This window comes from Hyperolius riggenbachi, chromosome 2, assembly GCF_040937935.1.
Source record: "Hyperolius riggenbachi isolate aHypRig1 chromosome 2, aHypRig1.pri, whole genome shotgun sequence".
NCBI lineage: Eukaryota > Metazoa > Chordata > Amphibia > Anura > Hyperoliidae > Hyperolius > Hyperolius riggenbachi.
In genome coordinates this window covers 181,659,919-181,673,635 of record NC_090647.1, presented here as the reverse complement: position 1 = coordinate 181,673,635, position 13,717 = coordinate 181,659,919, and the positions used below count along the sequence as shown (strand labels likewise).

At 42.2% G+C, this 13,717-nt stretch overlaps 1 protein-coding gene across 4 annotated transcripts in view; it reads left to right on the top strand.

Annotated features, from left to right (window-relative positions):
• The window catches only part of TBC1D4 (TBC1 domain family member 4), a 215,315-nt gene that overhangs the window by 188,395 nt on the left and 13,203 nt on the right, over positions 1–13,717 (top strand). For all 4 annotated transcript variants that reach the window (XM_068267859.1, XM_068267860.1, XM_068267862.1 and 1 more), the window contains 4 exons: positions 1,700–1,909; positions 6,722–6,877; positions 9,372–9,530; positions 12,016–12,260. In XM_068267859.1, the coding sequence (XP_068123960.1) occupies positions 1,700–1,909; positions 6,722–6,877; positions 9,372–9,530; positions 12,016–12,260 (770 nt within the window). The remainder of the gene's footprint in view (positions 1–1,699; positions 1,910–6,721; positions 6,878–9,371; positions 9,531–12,015; positions 12,261–13,717) is intronic.

Here is a 13,717-nt window from a genome sequence, read left to right as displayed (position 1 = left end):
GTGATTTAATCTAAGGTGTTAGTCACACCACTGAAGGTGCATTTATGGAAGGTTTTTGAAAATTCTGGAGAAGGCAGCCAAAAAACTTGATTGGCTTGCCTAACAAAGTATCTATTAGGTGGTAAAACCCAGTTCAGGATTAGTTATTGTGCCTTCTCCGACCTTATGTCAAACAAATTGGGTTACAGAGAAAACTGAAATACTCTGTCATTAGTGTTGGTTTTCCAGCTCTATAGACTATAAGGCGACTTGCTGTAGTCTACTGCTAGAATCATATAGATTTAACAATAGTGTTACCTTATATCATATCCTTTATGTAAAGCTATTTTTAAGCTGAAGCTCATTTGTAAAGTAATATTCAAGGAACACTACTATTGATAAGTTTTTTGAAGTCTTCACCAAGCTCTTCTCTACTGGGTGGACCACCAGCCACTGTTCCAAACTCCCAGTAAATCTGGCAGTCCAAGCCATGCCCTCTTTTGTAGTCCCGTTCAACTCTGTTCTACTGAGCACCCGTAATGTTAACTATACTGATTTAAGCTTTAGAAATGCTCTATATATATATATATATATATATATATATATATATATATATTATTGGTATGTAACCCCGCACTCTGGGTGATGATGATTTTCAGCCCAGGTAATTATTTCTAACAAACGTCTACCCCAGGACACTTTGGGAGATCAAATGACCTTCCTGGGGAGGAGGAAGACATGCCACAGTGATTTACCTTTCCAGCAGTAAAGATGCCAGGGTCTCTGATACATTTCAGATGTAAATCAGGGTGAGGTAGTATTTTCCAGTGGGCAAACATTGCCTAAACAATTTATAAATGAATGTTGTGAAAAATAAGCATTTTTGCACGCATTATATCCAGTAAAGTTCCTCTTGAAGTGTGAATAACAGGACGTACCACGCCACTATCTATAACCTGAAGCCGGGCATTATGTCACTAATCTGATATACAGCCCCCCTCATAGTGGAGTGGATAAGAGTTAGAGGAGGGTGGGTGGTGATTGTCAGGAGACATTTGGATGTAGATTTGAATTACAGTATTTACGGAGGGATTTATACATTTTCTTGGGTAAGGCCAGGTTCCCACTTGCAATGGTCAGCTTGGCTCAGAGCGTCAGGGACCAGTTCAATCTCAGCTCTGTTGCGTTCTGGTCCCGGTCGGATGTGTTTCCACCATAGTTCTCTATGAGAAACGCATCTGCTGTCATGAACAGTGTAACAGGATGGGACTTTGTGTTGCATTTACTGAAACGCAGCAAACGGATCTGTCAAAAATAGCAGGTGGAAGCACAAGCTATTTTTAACATTAGATCCGTTTGCATGTTAGTTGCAGCACTGCGGAAAACTTACCGAGAACCAAGCCTAAGCAGGAGACTGTGAGGTTTAAGTAAAATGGAGGACTCGAACATCTATTTCATTTAGAGGAAACTCATTTTACAGTGGAATATTTTAGACAGTGAATTATGTGCTCATACACTGAAGCAGGGTCTAAAAGTGTGCCTAAAAACAAGAAGTGCAGTGTTGTTTATACATATAACATAAAGCAGAAAAGGAAGTATGTGTCAGTGCTAGTGTGGCTTCTATGTGTGAACGGTATACCAGGCATGACTAGTGACACAGAGAGACATGCCGTATGACTGTGGAAATAATTGTGCACATTTTCTGTCTTCATTGTGTCAGAACATTTAGATGGAAACGATTTGTTGCCATTATCTCCCCTTCCCCCCACCATGGAGGAGGACCCTCTAGCCTCTCTTCTTCACGATGAAAATACTACTGACGGCACTGAGGGCAAGAGGAATTCTGAAGACCTTCAGAGGTTATGGAGGAAAGCAATACATCAACAGATCCTCTTACTACGGATGGAAAAGGAGAATTTGAAACTTGAAGGTTAGTGCAGACAGAGGCAAGATAGAAATAAGGAGAATCCTACAGATTTGGCATGTATTGATCTATACTTTTATTTTATGAATACCTTCACTGAACTGTGCTGCTTCAATCTGTAAATTATAAAAGTACATTATTATTATTATTACTAGGTATTTATATACGGCCAACAACTTCCGCATGTGCTTTACAGAGTATATAGTCTTGTCACTAACTGCAAGCATGGGCAAACTCGGCCCTCCAGCTGTTATGGAACTACAAGTCCCACAATGCATTTGCCTTTATGAGTCATGACTGTGGCTGTCAGACGCCTGCAATGCATTGTGGGACTTGTAGTTCCTTAACAGCTGGAGGGCCAAGTTTGCTCATGCCTGGTCTAGGGCCTTTTAACTTATCTGTATGTTTTTGGGGTGTGATACGAAACTGGAATGCTCAGAGGAAACCCACAGAGACACAGGGAGAACATAGAAACTCTGTGCAGATAGTGCCCTGGCTGGGATTCAATGGATTCAACGCTGCAAGGCAAGAGTGGCTATCCACTGTGCTGCCCTATACATACTAACATCTGGTTGCTTATTGTTTAAGAAGAAGAATACAGGCATGTTCACACAAAAAAAAAAAACTGGTGCTGTGTGTTGTACCACCATAAATGACCACCTGTGGTGCTGTCTGTTATGATGCTCGCTAACTCCACTCCCTACATTAAATGGGGCAAAGCACAATAATGCAACAATGCAACATAGCACTCTCACATTGCTCAGCACATTGGTGGGAAGATAAGGCATTGCTTTTTGGACAGTGTGTGATATTTCTGTATACTGTACACCATGTGAACAAGCTCTCAAACAACATTGTCTTTTGTTTATATCAGCAAATCAGGTTTTCCCCGATGTGGTTCTTTTGCTATATGGGATGTTTACATTGTGATTCCGTATTGCTTCCTTAATAGTATTGTAACATGCCACTTGTTTTACATGCTTTCGAGGAGAGTGCACTTGAGTTAACATTATCTATTATTTTTCCAGAAGGTAAGAAAGTAACACATGCTATTTATATTTATATAAAATGGTAAAAAAAGAAATGTTACACAGATGCTGAAGCATTTGTATAATATTCATAACATAATTACATGCAGAGAAATAATCAATAGTAGTAAGTTTTGTGTACTGGAAGCTGATCAGTGTCCCACAGACTCACTCAAATGAACTTAAAGGGGAACTGAAGAGAGAGGTATATGGAGGCTGTCATGTTTATTTCCTTTTAAGCAATACCAGTTGCCTGGCAGCCCTGCTGATCCTCTGCCTCTAATACTTTTAGCCATAGCCCCTGAACAAGCATGCAGCAGATCAATTGTTTCAGTGGTTCAGACTTATAAGTCTGATCTGACAAGACTAGCTGCATGCTTGTTTCTGGTTTTAATCAGATACTACTGCAGAGAAATAGACCAGCAGGGCTGCCAGGCAACTGGTATTGATTAAAAGGAAATAAACATGACAGCCTCCATATACCTCTCTCTTCAGGTCCCCTTTAAAGAGACTCTGAAGTCTCGCTAAAATTAGGTTTTTCTTTTAAAAACCTCGTTAACATTATAGGCTCACCTAAAACGCCACATTCCCGCAGCTGGAAAACCCCCTGATCACCACAAACTCACGGGGGTAGGGGCAGGCAACTTCCGCATAGAGGCAGCGTGGCTCTGCCTCTATGTGCATCAATTAGCGCTGGATCGCCGCCTCTTCCCCGCCCCTCTCAGTCTTCTTTCATGGAGAGGGGCGGGGGAGAGGCGGAGATACTCACTGATTGACGCGCATAGGGGCGGCAGCAAAATCCATGACCAAGAAAGTCGTGGATTTTGCCTGCCCTGTACCCCCGTGAGTTTGGGGCGATCGGGGGGGGGGGGGGGGGGGGGGCGGTTGGGGGTTTCCAGCCGCGGGAATGCAGCGTTTTAGGTAAGCCTATAATGTTAAGGAGGTTTTTAAAACAAAAAGAAAAACCTCATTTTAGCGAGACTTCAGAGTCTCTTTAAAAGAAGAAGGAAGTGCACTAATCTACCAGATTTCTTTTTACGGATTAGATCACTAAAATAACAATTCTGACTGGTTGCTGTGGGTTACTGCACTTTGCAGTATACACTGCATGGACTAAATGTTTTTACTGAAAATATTAACATGAACCCGAGGTGAAAATAAATTGATGAGATAAACAATTGTGTTTATCCTCATACTCCTAAAAATGACTTTTCTTAGATATCCCATGGTTTTGCTTAGTGGCAGCCTTTTACTGTAATTGTCCCTAAATAAAAATTCATGAACTATTGACCTTTTTTTTTATCTCCCCCTGCTCTCAGAAGATGTATTCTGCAAGGAAAATGTTTATGGCTGTAATTTGCTTATCAGTGATGTTTACTATATTCCTGACAAGGTACTGACAAGCCAGAAGCTGTCACTTCCATGCCTAAAAATTAACTCTTTCAGGCAGCAAAATAAAACAAGTAAAACAGCCTGGTTATTAATATGTTTTGCACTGTACATACATATTTTTATCTCATCATGTCACATGTCACCTCGGGTACACTTTAAGTTTCAGAATTAAAGTACCAGAAAACTGAAACTAAATCAGATGCTTTGTTATATAGAAAGTGAAGATAAAATATTGTATTCAATCAGTATTCAATCAGTCACAAAAATGTGACATAACATTTCAAAAGGTTGTTAAGTTTGTTTGGGGCTAGAAACCTGCCAGGTTCAGGCATGTTTATTTATATATAAGGGAGCCAGGGCGTCACATTTATGGTCTTGCTTGCTGGCCGCCAGACTTACTCAGATGCTTTATTGGTTCCGTCCTGGACTCACTATCCCCTGGATTCGGTTTGAAACCCGTTTGGTGCTTCCCTACAACATTCAGACACTACCCTATCTTGCTGCCCATTATGTCAAGCAAATTAAGACCCTCAACCTCGTTGTAGCTGATTCTTTACATCTGGGGCACAGGCGTCACACCAAATATAAGCTTAAGTCTGCCTTGGCCCCTAAGCTGTCCTTTATTGGTCACCCAGAGTGTCCTCCAGCCTTTCTGAGTAGCTCTGCCTTTCATTGGTGGATAGAAAATCTTTCTACTACATCCAATAGATTTTGGATTCAGGATAAATTTGTCCCCTGTTCTCTCTTAAGGTTTAACAGATCTATTCCTTGGGAGGAACACTTTCGATAGTGTCAACTCAGATACTTTTACACTAGGAACTCCACTCATGGAAGTTTATATAACATAACCTTTTTGAGAGCCTGTACCTCTCTGAGCAACTTCCCATAGGGACAATTTACTTACTTTATTCACACTTTGTCGGGTTTTACACTGAATCCAAGACAAAAAGTATGACCTATTGGGAAGTAGAATTCCAGATAGATTTAGACCTAACTCAGTGGCATAAGCTGTCCCTCCACCTCAAACAAGTGACTAGGACAGACGCTTGAAGGTAGCTCTTCGGGGGTATAGAACACCAGCAGGGCTACATACATTTTTCCCTCAAATCCTCCCATTGTGTTTTAGGGGTTGTCACTTGGATGACACCATATCCCACATATTTTGGAAATGCCCGGTGGCAGTGTCCTTTTGGACTCAGGCTAAGACTTTTTGGTGCCTAATCTCTCAACAGATAGATTAATCTGAGACCCAGGCTTTGTTTCTAGCTCCAAACAATGGCATTCCTAAGGTTTGGAGAAGAGTGTATTATGCAATGCTCAGTGCTATGCTTGGGGTTATAGCACTTTCCTTGAAGAAAGCGACCTTTCAGTTTGACCTAGTTCTGGCCAGGGTGGACAGCATTATGCTTACTGATTATATATTCCATACTATGCAAGATTCAGTGGAAAAATAACATGTACATTGGGAAGGCTGGTCTCAGGCACAGGCTAGTTCTCTTACTTGAAGGGCATTGGATTGTTTGTTTAAGGTTAATTGTTTTTTGTATGTGTGTTTTGCACATTGTTTTTTTTTATTCCTCTCTTTTTCTTGTACTGAATTTTTTTCAAAAGCCATGGAGATCTGCTACTGGTAGTGCTTCAAAGTTTTCTACAGTTACTATATATGCACTCTACATTAATATGGTACATTCCTTTGTTGTTGATTGTACCTACCTTGTTTTTACTATGTATGCTGTATATGTCTGGCTGTTTGTGAAATGTTTGTGAGCAATAAAACCAAAGTGAAAGAAAAATGGGACATAACTGCTTTCAGTCTAGCTAAGCTGAAATCCAATAAAATAATATTATTACTAAGAGGGATATGGAAACTAACATATTTATTACCCTTTAAACAGTGCAAATTGCCTGGCTGTCCTGCTGATCCTCTGCCTCTAATACTCTTAGCCATAGATCCTGTACAAGCCTGCAGCAGATCAGGTGTTTCTGACTAAAGTCTGACTGGGTTAGCCACATGCTTGTTTCAGGCATGTGATTCAGATACTGCTGATGCCAGAAAGATCAGCAAGACTGCCAGGTAACTGGTGTTGTTTAAAAGGAAATATGGCAGCCTCCATTTCTCTCTCACTTCAGGATCTCTTTAAAGAATTGCTCTTCAGGCACGCTAGCCCGACTGTTTGAAGTGCACTAACCACTGCAATCAAACCTCGTTCGACAATATCACTATCACATTTCAGGGTTCACCAGTTTGAATCAGTGTATTATTACAGCATGTACAAGTCTATATCATGAGTAAAATAATGTTAGTAGACCTGCTGTGCTTAAAAATTCTTATGGCAACTGTTTGAATATGTTTATTTTTGATTTTTGTTTTTTTGGTTTTTTTCATATTTATTTTTAGCTAGCAGAGATGAACTTCAGTCTAGAAAAATCAAACTGGACTATGATGAGGTTGGAGCTTGTCAAAAAGAAGTTTCGGCCCTATGGGATAAAAGTTTAAACTGCAGATCAAAAATCCGGTTTGACATGGAGGAAATCTATGCCTCTCTGAAAGAAGGTACAGACTTATCACTTGCTTAGTATGAGTCACACAGTGTGTATAAACTGGAAAGGATAGTTCATGTTCTCAGAGACAAGAAGGGCATTTCTTTGGTGACCTGGTGGACTGCCACCATCCAATAAAAAGATGAGCACTCAGTGGCCATTTGCATGGGTGCTGCATCTGGGAGGTAAATATCCATGTAACGCTTGTCTACATGTTTTGCCTGGTTCGACCGGGCTTACTCAAGGCCATGCAGTTAGCAGTCCACTTAAAGGGGTACTACAGCGAAAAACTGTACAATTTGAAAATATGTGCAAACATATACAAATAAGAAGTACGTTTCTTCCAGAGTAAAATGAGCCATAAATTACTTTTCTCCTATGTTGCTGTCACTTACAGTAGGCAGTAGAAATCTGACAGAAGTGACAGGTTTTGGACTAGTGCATCTCTTCATAGGGGATTCTCAGCAAGGCTTTTATTCTTTATAAAGATATTTCCTAAAAAGGATTTAAACAATGATGCTGGCCAGCTTCCCAGCTCGCTACACAGTTTTTTGGCAGTTGAACAGAGCAACTGCCATTCACTAAGTGCTTTTGAAAATAAATACATCCCTGAGAATCCCCTATAAAGAGATGGACTAGTCCAAAACCTGTCACTTCTGTCAGATTTATACTACCTACTTTAAGTGACATCAACATAGGAGAGAAGTAATTTATGGCTCATTTTACTCTGGAAAAAATGTACTTCTTAATTGTATATGTTTGCACATATTTTCAATTTTACAGTTTTTCGCTGTAGTTCGACTTTAATCACCAAAGCACATACTTCCCTGTGAGTGTATGCTCCCAAAGGAGCAGAGACACCAATGTGCAAGTTATGGAAAACTTCACACAGGGATCAAACGCTGTGACATACCAGCCTGGTACACACAGCCACTGCTCTGGCATTACACACACTGCTACCACACTGCTAGTTCATTTCCAGACACAAATTAGTCTTGCTTGGCTTAGAAATGCCATCTTATCTAGTTACTAGCTTTGTGGGAGATTAGATTGTGGAAGTGATTACTACCTCATGTGACCCCTCTCTATCCCCCTGACACAGTCAAGGACACTAGTGAGGCTTGTCCACTTCCACTTAAAGTAAGCCAGAGATTTGAAAAGAAGAAGATTTGATACTGCAGCTTCCTCCTGTAGAGTAAACCCATGTGAGTCCCACACCATCCTCCCGATGTCTGCCGTTCAGCCGCGATCAGCCCCGGTAACTGACTCAGTTGCGTCAGTCTGGGTCTAATGTGCATGCCCGGGAGGTCCGATCATGCGCAGAACACCCAGACTGGACCCGGCTGAGCCTGTTACTGGGGCTGATCGCGGCTGAACGGCAGACCGCGGGAGGACGATGTGGGACTCAGATGGGTTTATTCTGCAGGAGGAAATTGTGGGTGAGTATCAAATCTTGTTTTTAGATCTCTGGCATGCTTTAAAGGAAACCAGCTACAAGAACCGGGTCCCGTCACTGACGTCATCGGAGCCAGCCTACGAAGAAGAAGTGCACCCTCTACAAACGCAAACAGCGCACTTCTCTTACGCTTGACTGGGTCCGACTGACAGAGGTGCGGGGACCCTGGTTTTTGTAGCTGCGGATGGCGGCGAAGCCCCAGGTATGTATAAAATCTTTTTCATTCTTCACATCTGGTTCACTTTAAGGTAGGATGTGTTTTTAGTAAAGGGTGGCTTTTTTTCTGCATTTGGGACTTATGGGGTATTTTTGCAAATGCTGTAGGATACCAATAAATGTTTTGTAATTTGTTAATGCCATTTGAGCACCACTTTTTATTTTATTCACCAGTTCTTTCTATTGTTGTTTTCTATAAATATGGAAAGAAGTTAAATATTTATAAAGCAGCTGTAAGTGTTATTGCTGGCTAAGTGGCATGCTCAATTATCGCCATCCTAGAAATAGAAATACCAATGCAAGTCTGTTTAATCAGGGTAGGTATCTGTAAGATGTTTGCACATTCTAGGCTTCACTGGACTTTCTCATGCAACCACAAACCCATACAGATGTTTTTTTTAACTTTCTCCAGAGTTGACCCGAGTGCGTCAAGGACATCAGATTATGAGGATCTATGAGAGACAGTGATGGGGTGTATCCAGTATCTCTATGATGCTCTGGGTAACACATCAACACTATATTTACAAAAAGGTCTGCACACCTAAATAGTAGCTATAATTAGTTTAGCAAATGACAATGGGTGCTCAGTCTATAAACCAGGCTAGAGTATAGCCCTACAAGTACAAGCAATATATACAAATGACACGCACACCAGCCATGAATAAGTGCTATGATATGTATTGAACACAGACAGTATCAGTATGTACATCAGACAAAAAATGCGTAGAGATGGATTGTAAATAATAATTTTCACTGTCCATTTTAATGCTATACAGTACATGTGTTATGCATGAATACGTATCTTTGCAATAGTTTTATTGCTTCCCATCTCAAGGTGTTCCAAAAAGCAAGCGTGGGGAAATCTGGCAGTTCCTGTCTGTGCAGTATCGTCTAAGACATCGGCTTCCAAACAAACAGCAGCCGCTGGACACAACATACAGCGATCTTCTAAAACAGCTCACTGCTCAGCAGCATGCCATTCTTGTGGATCTTGGTAAGTGCCATTTATCTGCTGACTGCGGACATGTAATGGTGGTAACACTTGCACAGACATGCTGGCTGCCCTCAGGGAGTTGTGTGTGGTGAAAGAAGCTCAGGAAGGGGCACTTCCTGTTTATGTCCTGCAGAGGGAAGAAAGAAAGAAACAGCCCTGCAGCACAGTAGTGGCCAGGCAAGCTATTCTAGCCTGTCTGGCTGTTCTCCCCAGACTTCAGTAGTTCAGTGTTACAGAGACCCCACTATCATGATTTTTATGCTCTGTCTGGCTAAATATGGACAGCCATAGTTAACAAGACTGGATATCCTAACCTGGACTGTCTTTGATTACCCTGAAAACTTACGGTGGTCAGTATTTCCAGATTTGATCACTTTGATGAATCTATGGTAATTGATGGAAGAACAAAAAGAAATGAGAATTGGCTCTCTGGTGCATGGAAAAGAATGTAAACTTGCTTTATTGTATAAATAACATATATAACCCCTACATAAAAATCCCCCTAGATTCCAAACAATCACAAGACAATAAAATCCTCCTCAACATAATTCAACCTCAGGGGGCTGCAGTCCACCCGAAAAAAACAGAGCTGTAATGTACATGGAGTCCAATTCCGGATGCAGAAAAACCGTCACAAAAATCTTGGCTGTGGGGCCCCTTTTGGCATGACTGGCTCACTACTAGTTGATGTGTAACTAGCAGATTGTAATTGAGGTTGATAGATGTCAATGTGCAAAATCAAGCAAAGGAGCAGCAAGCAACAGTGGCTGAAGCATGTAGTCCATAGACCCTCCAGACATCAAGCAATAAAGATTTGTTAGTGGTTGCAAGCAGAATAAACACAGATGATAATGTGCATTGTAGTTCATATCCCTCAATCGCAGGGCAGTGAGGCACATGCAAGCATGGGTTAATGGAATAAACACAGATGATAATGTGCACTGTAGTTCATATCCCTCAATCGCAGGGCAGTGAGGCACATGCAGGCATGAGTTATTGGCACCACTGATGAGCGTAGCATGCACTATAGTCCATAGCCCTCAATCACAGGGCATAGAGGCATCTGTCAACAAAGTCTTGGTGCTCACACCATGCATGGCTGAGCACATATGACCATAGCAGGATGTATGTCCCTCCAGAGAATAAGCAGCAATGCTCTCAACAGTTTGTAACAGCAAATGAAACATTGGAGGATGTCATGCATGCCACATAGTTACCAGTCCCATGCCAAGGTGTCCGGGTGGACGTTGGAAGGCTCCTAAGTTTGTTGGGTTGAAAGGTGTGGAGGAGAAAACCTGCTGCCAGGAGAGCCTGACATGTTTCACCGCAACTAGCGGCTTTTTCAAAGGCAGGCAGCGTGAATAACATCTAGACGCCATCACAGCGTCTATAAATACATCAATCGATCGCGCCGCTCCGCCCGCCCAGCGTCCCGCCGCCCCGACGTCACCGCTACACGCCCACAAAGCAATCACGCGGGCGTGTGGGCGCCAAGCCTCCGGATGTGTTCACATCTGATCATTAAATGTGTAGTCAATTTTAGTTTATTAACTGATTACAGTTTATTAATTGAAAGCTTGATTGGGAGGGCAATACAATTGTATCAAGAACAGTGGGCAGAACGGTGGCGTAGTGGTTAGCGCTCTTGCCGTGTTGGGTCCCTGGTTCGAATCCCAGCCAGAGCACTATCTGCAAGGAGTTTGTATGTTCTCTTCATGTCTGCCTGGGCTTCCTCCCACATTCTAAAAAACATACAGATAAGTTAACTGGCTTCCTCCTAAATTAGCCTTAAGGGGCCCATACACTGGTTCAGCCATCGATCGATTCTGTGGAATCGATTCTATCAAATCTATCGATCGATCAATTTACGGCTGATTTCGAATCGATTTTGATGGATTTGATATATCTGACAGGATGGAAAATCTAGGTTGATCTGCTGCTGGCAGCAGATCGATGGCCCATAGAGTTGCATTGGATCTAATGGTCCAATAATGCATTTAGATTTATTTCCAATAGATTTCATTCTAAAATCTATTGGGAATCTGTTTCTTTCGTGTGGCACACATCAGATAGATTCCTGTCAGATTCTACTTGACAGGCATCTTACAAATCTATCTGATGGTCGAATCTGCTGCAAATCTATCAGTGTATGGCCACCTTTAGACTACAATGGATATATGACTAGACTAGACTGTGATCCTCTCTGAGGGTCAGTTGATGACAAGACTATATACTGTGTACAGCGCTGTGGAAGATGTCGGCGCTTATAATAAAGAGCTGTGAGGAATCGGTGACTGCATAGTTATGTTCTGCAGCAGACAGTGCCATGCTAGTGAGGTGACAGTTTCAGACGTACCTAATTTCCCTCTCATCACATGTTACTGTTATAAAGCCACACTTCTGTATTCCCCATTGCAATGGAAGTCATATATTTAATGCATTGGATTTTTTTTATGATGTGTGTCTTTATGTATTTATTTAACAGGAAGAACTTTCCCAACCCATCCATACTTTTCCGTCCAGCTGGGGGCAGGCCAGCTGTCATTATACAACCTGCTGAAAGCTTACTCCCTGTTAGACCAAGAGGTGGGCTATTGCCAGGGAATTAGCTTTGTGGCCGGTGTCCTCCTCCTTCACATGAGTGAACAGCAATCCTTTGAAATGTTGAAGTTTCTTATGTACGACCTTGGCTTCCGCAAGCAGTACCGTCCTGATATGATGTCCCTGCAGGTAATCTGGTGCACCTCCATACAAATTGTATTCCGCTAAGAATTTTGTTATTAAGAATTTAAAGAAAACCTGAGCTGAAAATTAAAACTCAAAATAAACATACACAAGTCATAAGAGGCTTAAAGAGAACCCGAGGTGGGAATTACTTTTACTATTGGGGCACAGAGGCTGGTTGTGCGCACTAAGACCAGCCTCTGTTGCCCCATCGTGTGCCTCCATGTCCCCCCTGCTCGCCGCTATACCCCCCGCATTGCTGGCGACACGCAGCGTGTCGCCAGCTCAATGTTGACCTTGCGCTGTCTGTCAGCGCCGCTCCCCCGCCTCCTCCGCATCGGCGCCACCCGCCGCGTCACTTCCCTCCTATCAGCGGGAGGGAAGGGACACGGGCGGGTGCGCCGATGCGGAGGAGGCAGGGGAGCAGCGCTGACTGACAGCGCAAGGTAAACATTGAGCTGGCGACACGCTGCGTGTCGCCAGCAATGCGGGGGGTATAGCAGCGAGCAGGGGGGACATGGAGACACACGATGGGGCAACAGAGGCTGGTCTTAGTGCGCACAACCAGCCTCTGTGCCATAATAGTAAAAGTAATTCCCACCTCGGGTTCTCTTTAAGAGTCTTTAAACACAAACATAACTCAAATCAGTGTTTGATGTGACCATCTTTGACTTTACAACACCATCAATTCTCCAAGGTATGCTTGTACACAGTCTTTTAGGAACTTCGCAAGTAGACTGTTACAAACATGTAGGAGAAATTACCTCAGCTCTTAGTTGTTTTATTCCAGACAGGCTCAATGATGAGATCGTGGTACTGTGAACACCATACCATCTCTTCCAGGACTTCTTGTTCTTTCCACTGAAGATAGTTCTTTATCATTCTGGCTGTACATATGGGAAGGATCATACACCACACTGATGTTGTTGCATGAAGTATAACTATCTGGTTGTAGGACCATCCCACTGGTCTCTGCTTCTCTGACCCGATGGTGCCACTTTGCATTTTGACATTGCAAAGGTCGGCATAATCAGTTCTTCATCTGCAACACTAAAGTGGTTGACAGTCGTATTTTCAGTCGTCACCATTGACTATTTCTTACATACAATTAATAAATTGGTAATACAAAAAAATTCCACTTCCACAAACATACAATGCAGATAATTTATTGCATGTAGAGATTCATCACCAGATAACAATGTGCGACAGAATCAGTCCGTTTCTGATTCCTGTGAGTCTTTCTTCAAGCATAAGTTACAGACAAAACAGCCAGTTAGTTCTGTGTAAATATAATCAATTGGACAGCATAACAATTCTCACAAATAAGAAATTTATCCAAGCCAACGCCTAACCGAGGATCTGGTGTCTGCCACTATGTTGCAGTATTTCTTATGTGCAGCCAAAGTCATAAAAAAACGAATTCAGTGCAAAGAACATCTCTGGAAGAAATTGTTAGGAGAGAA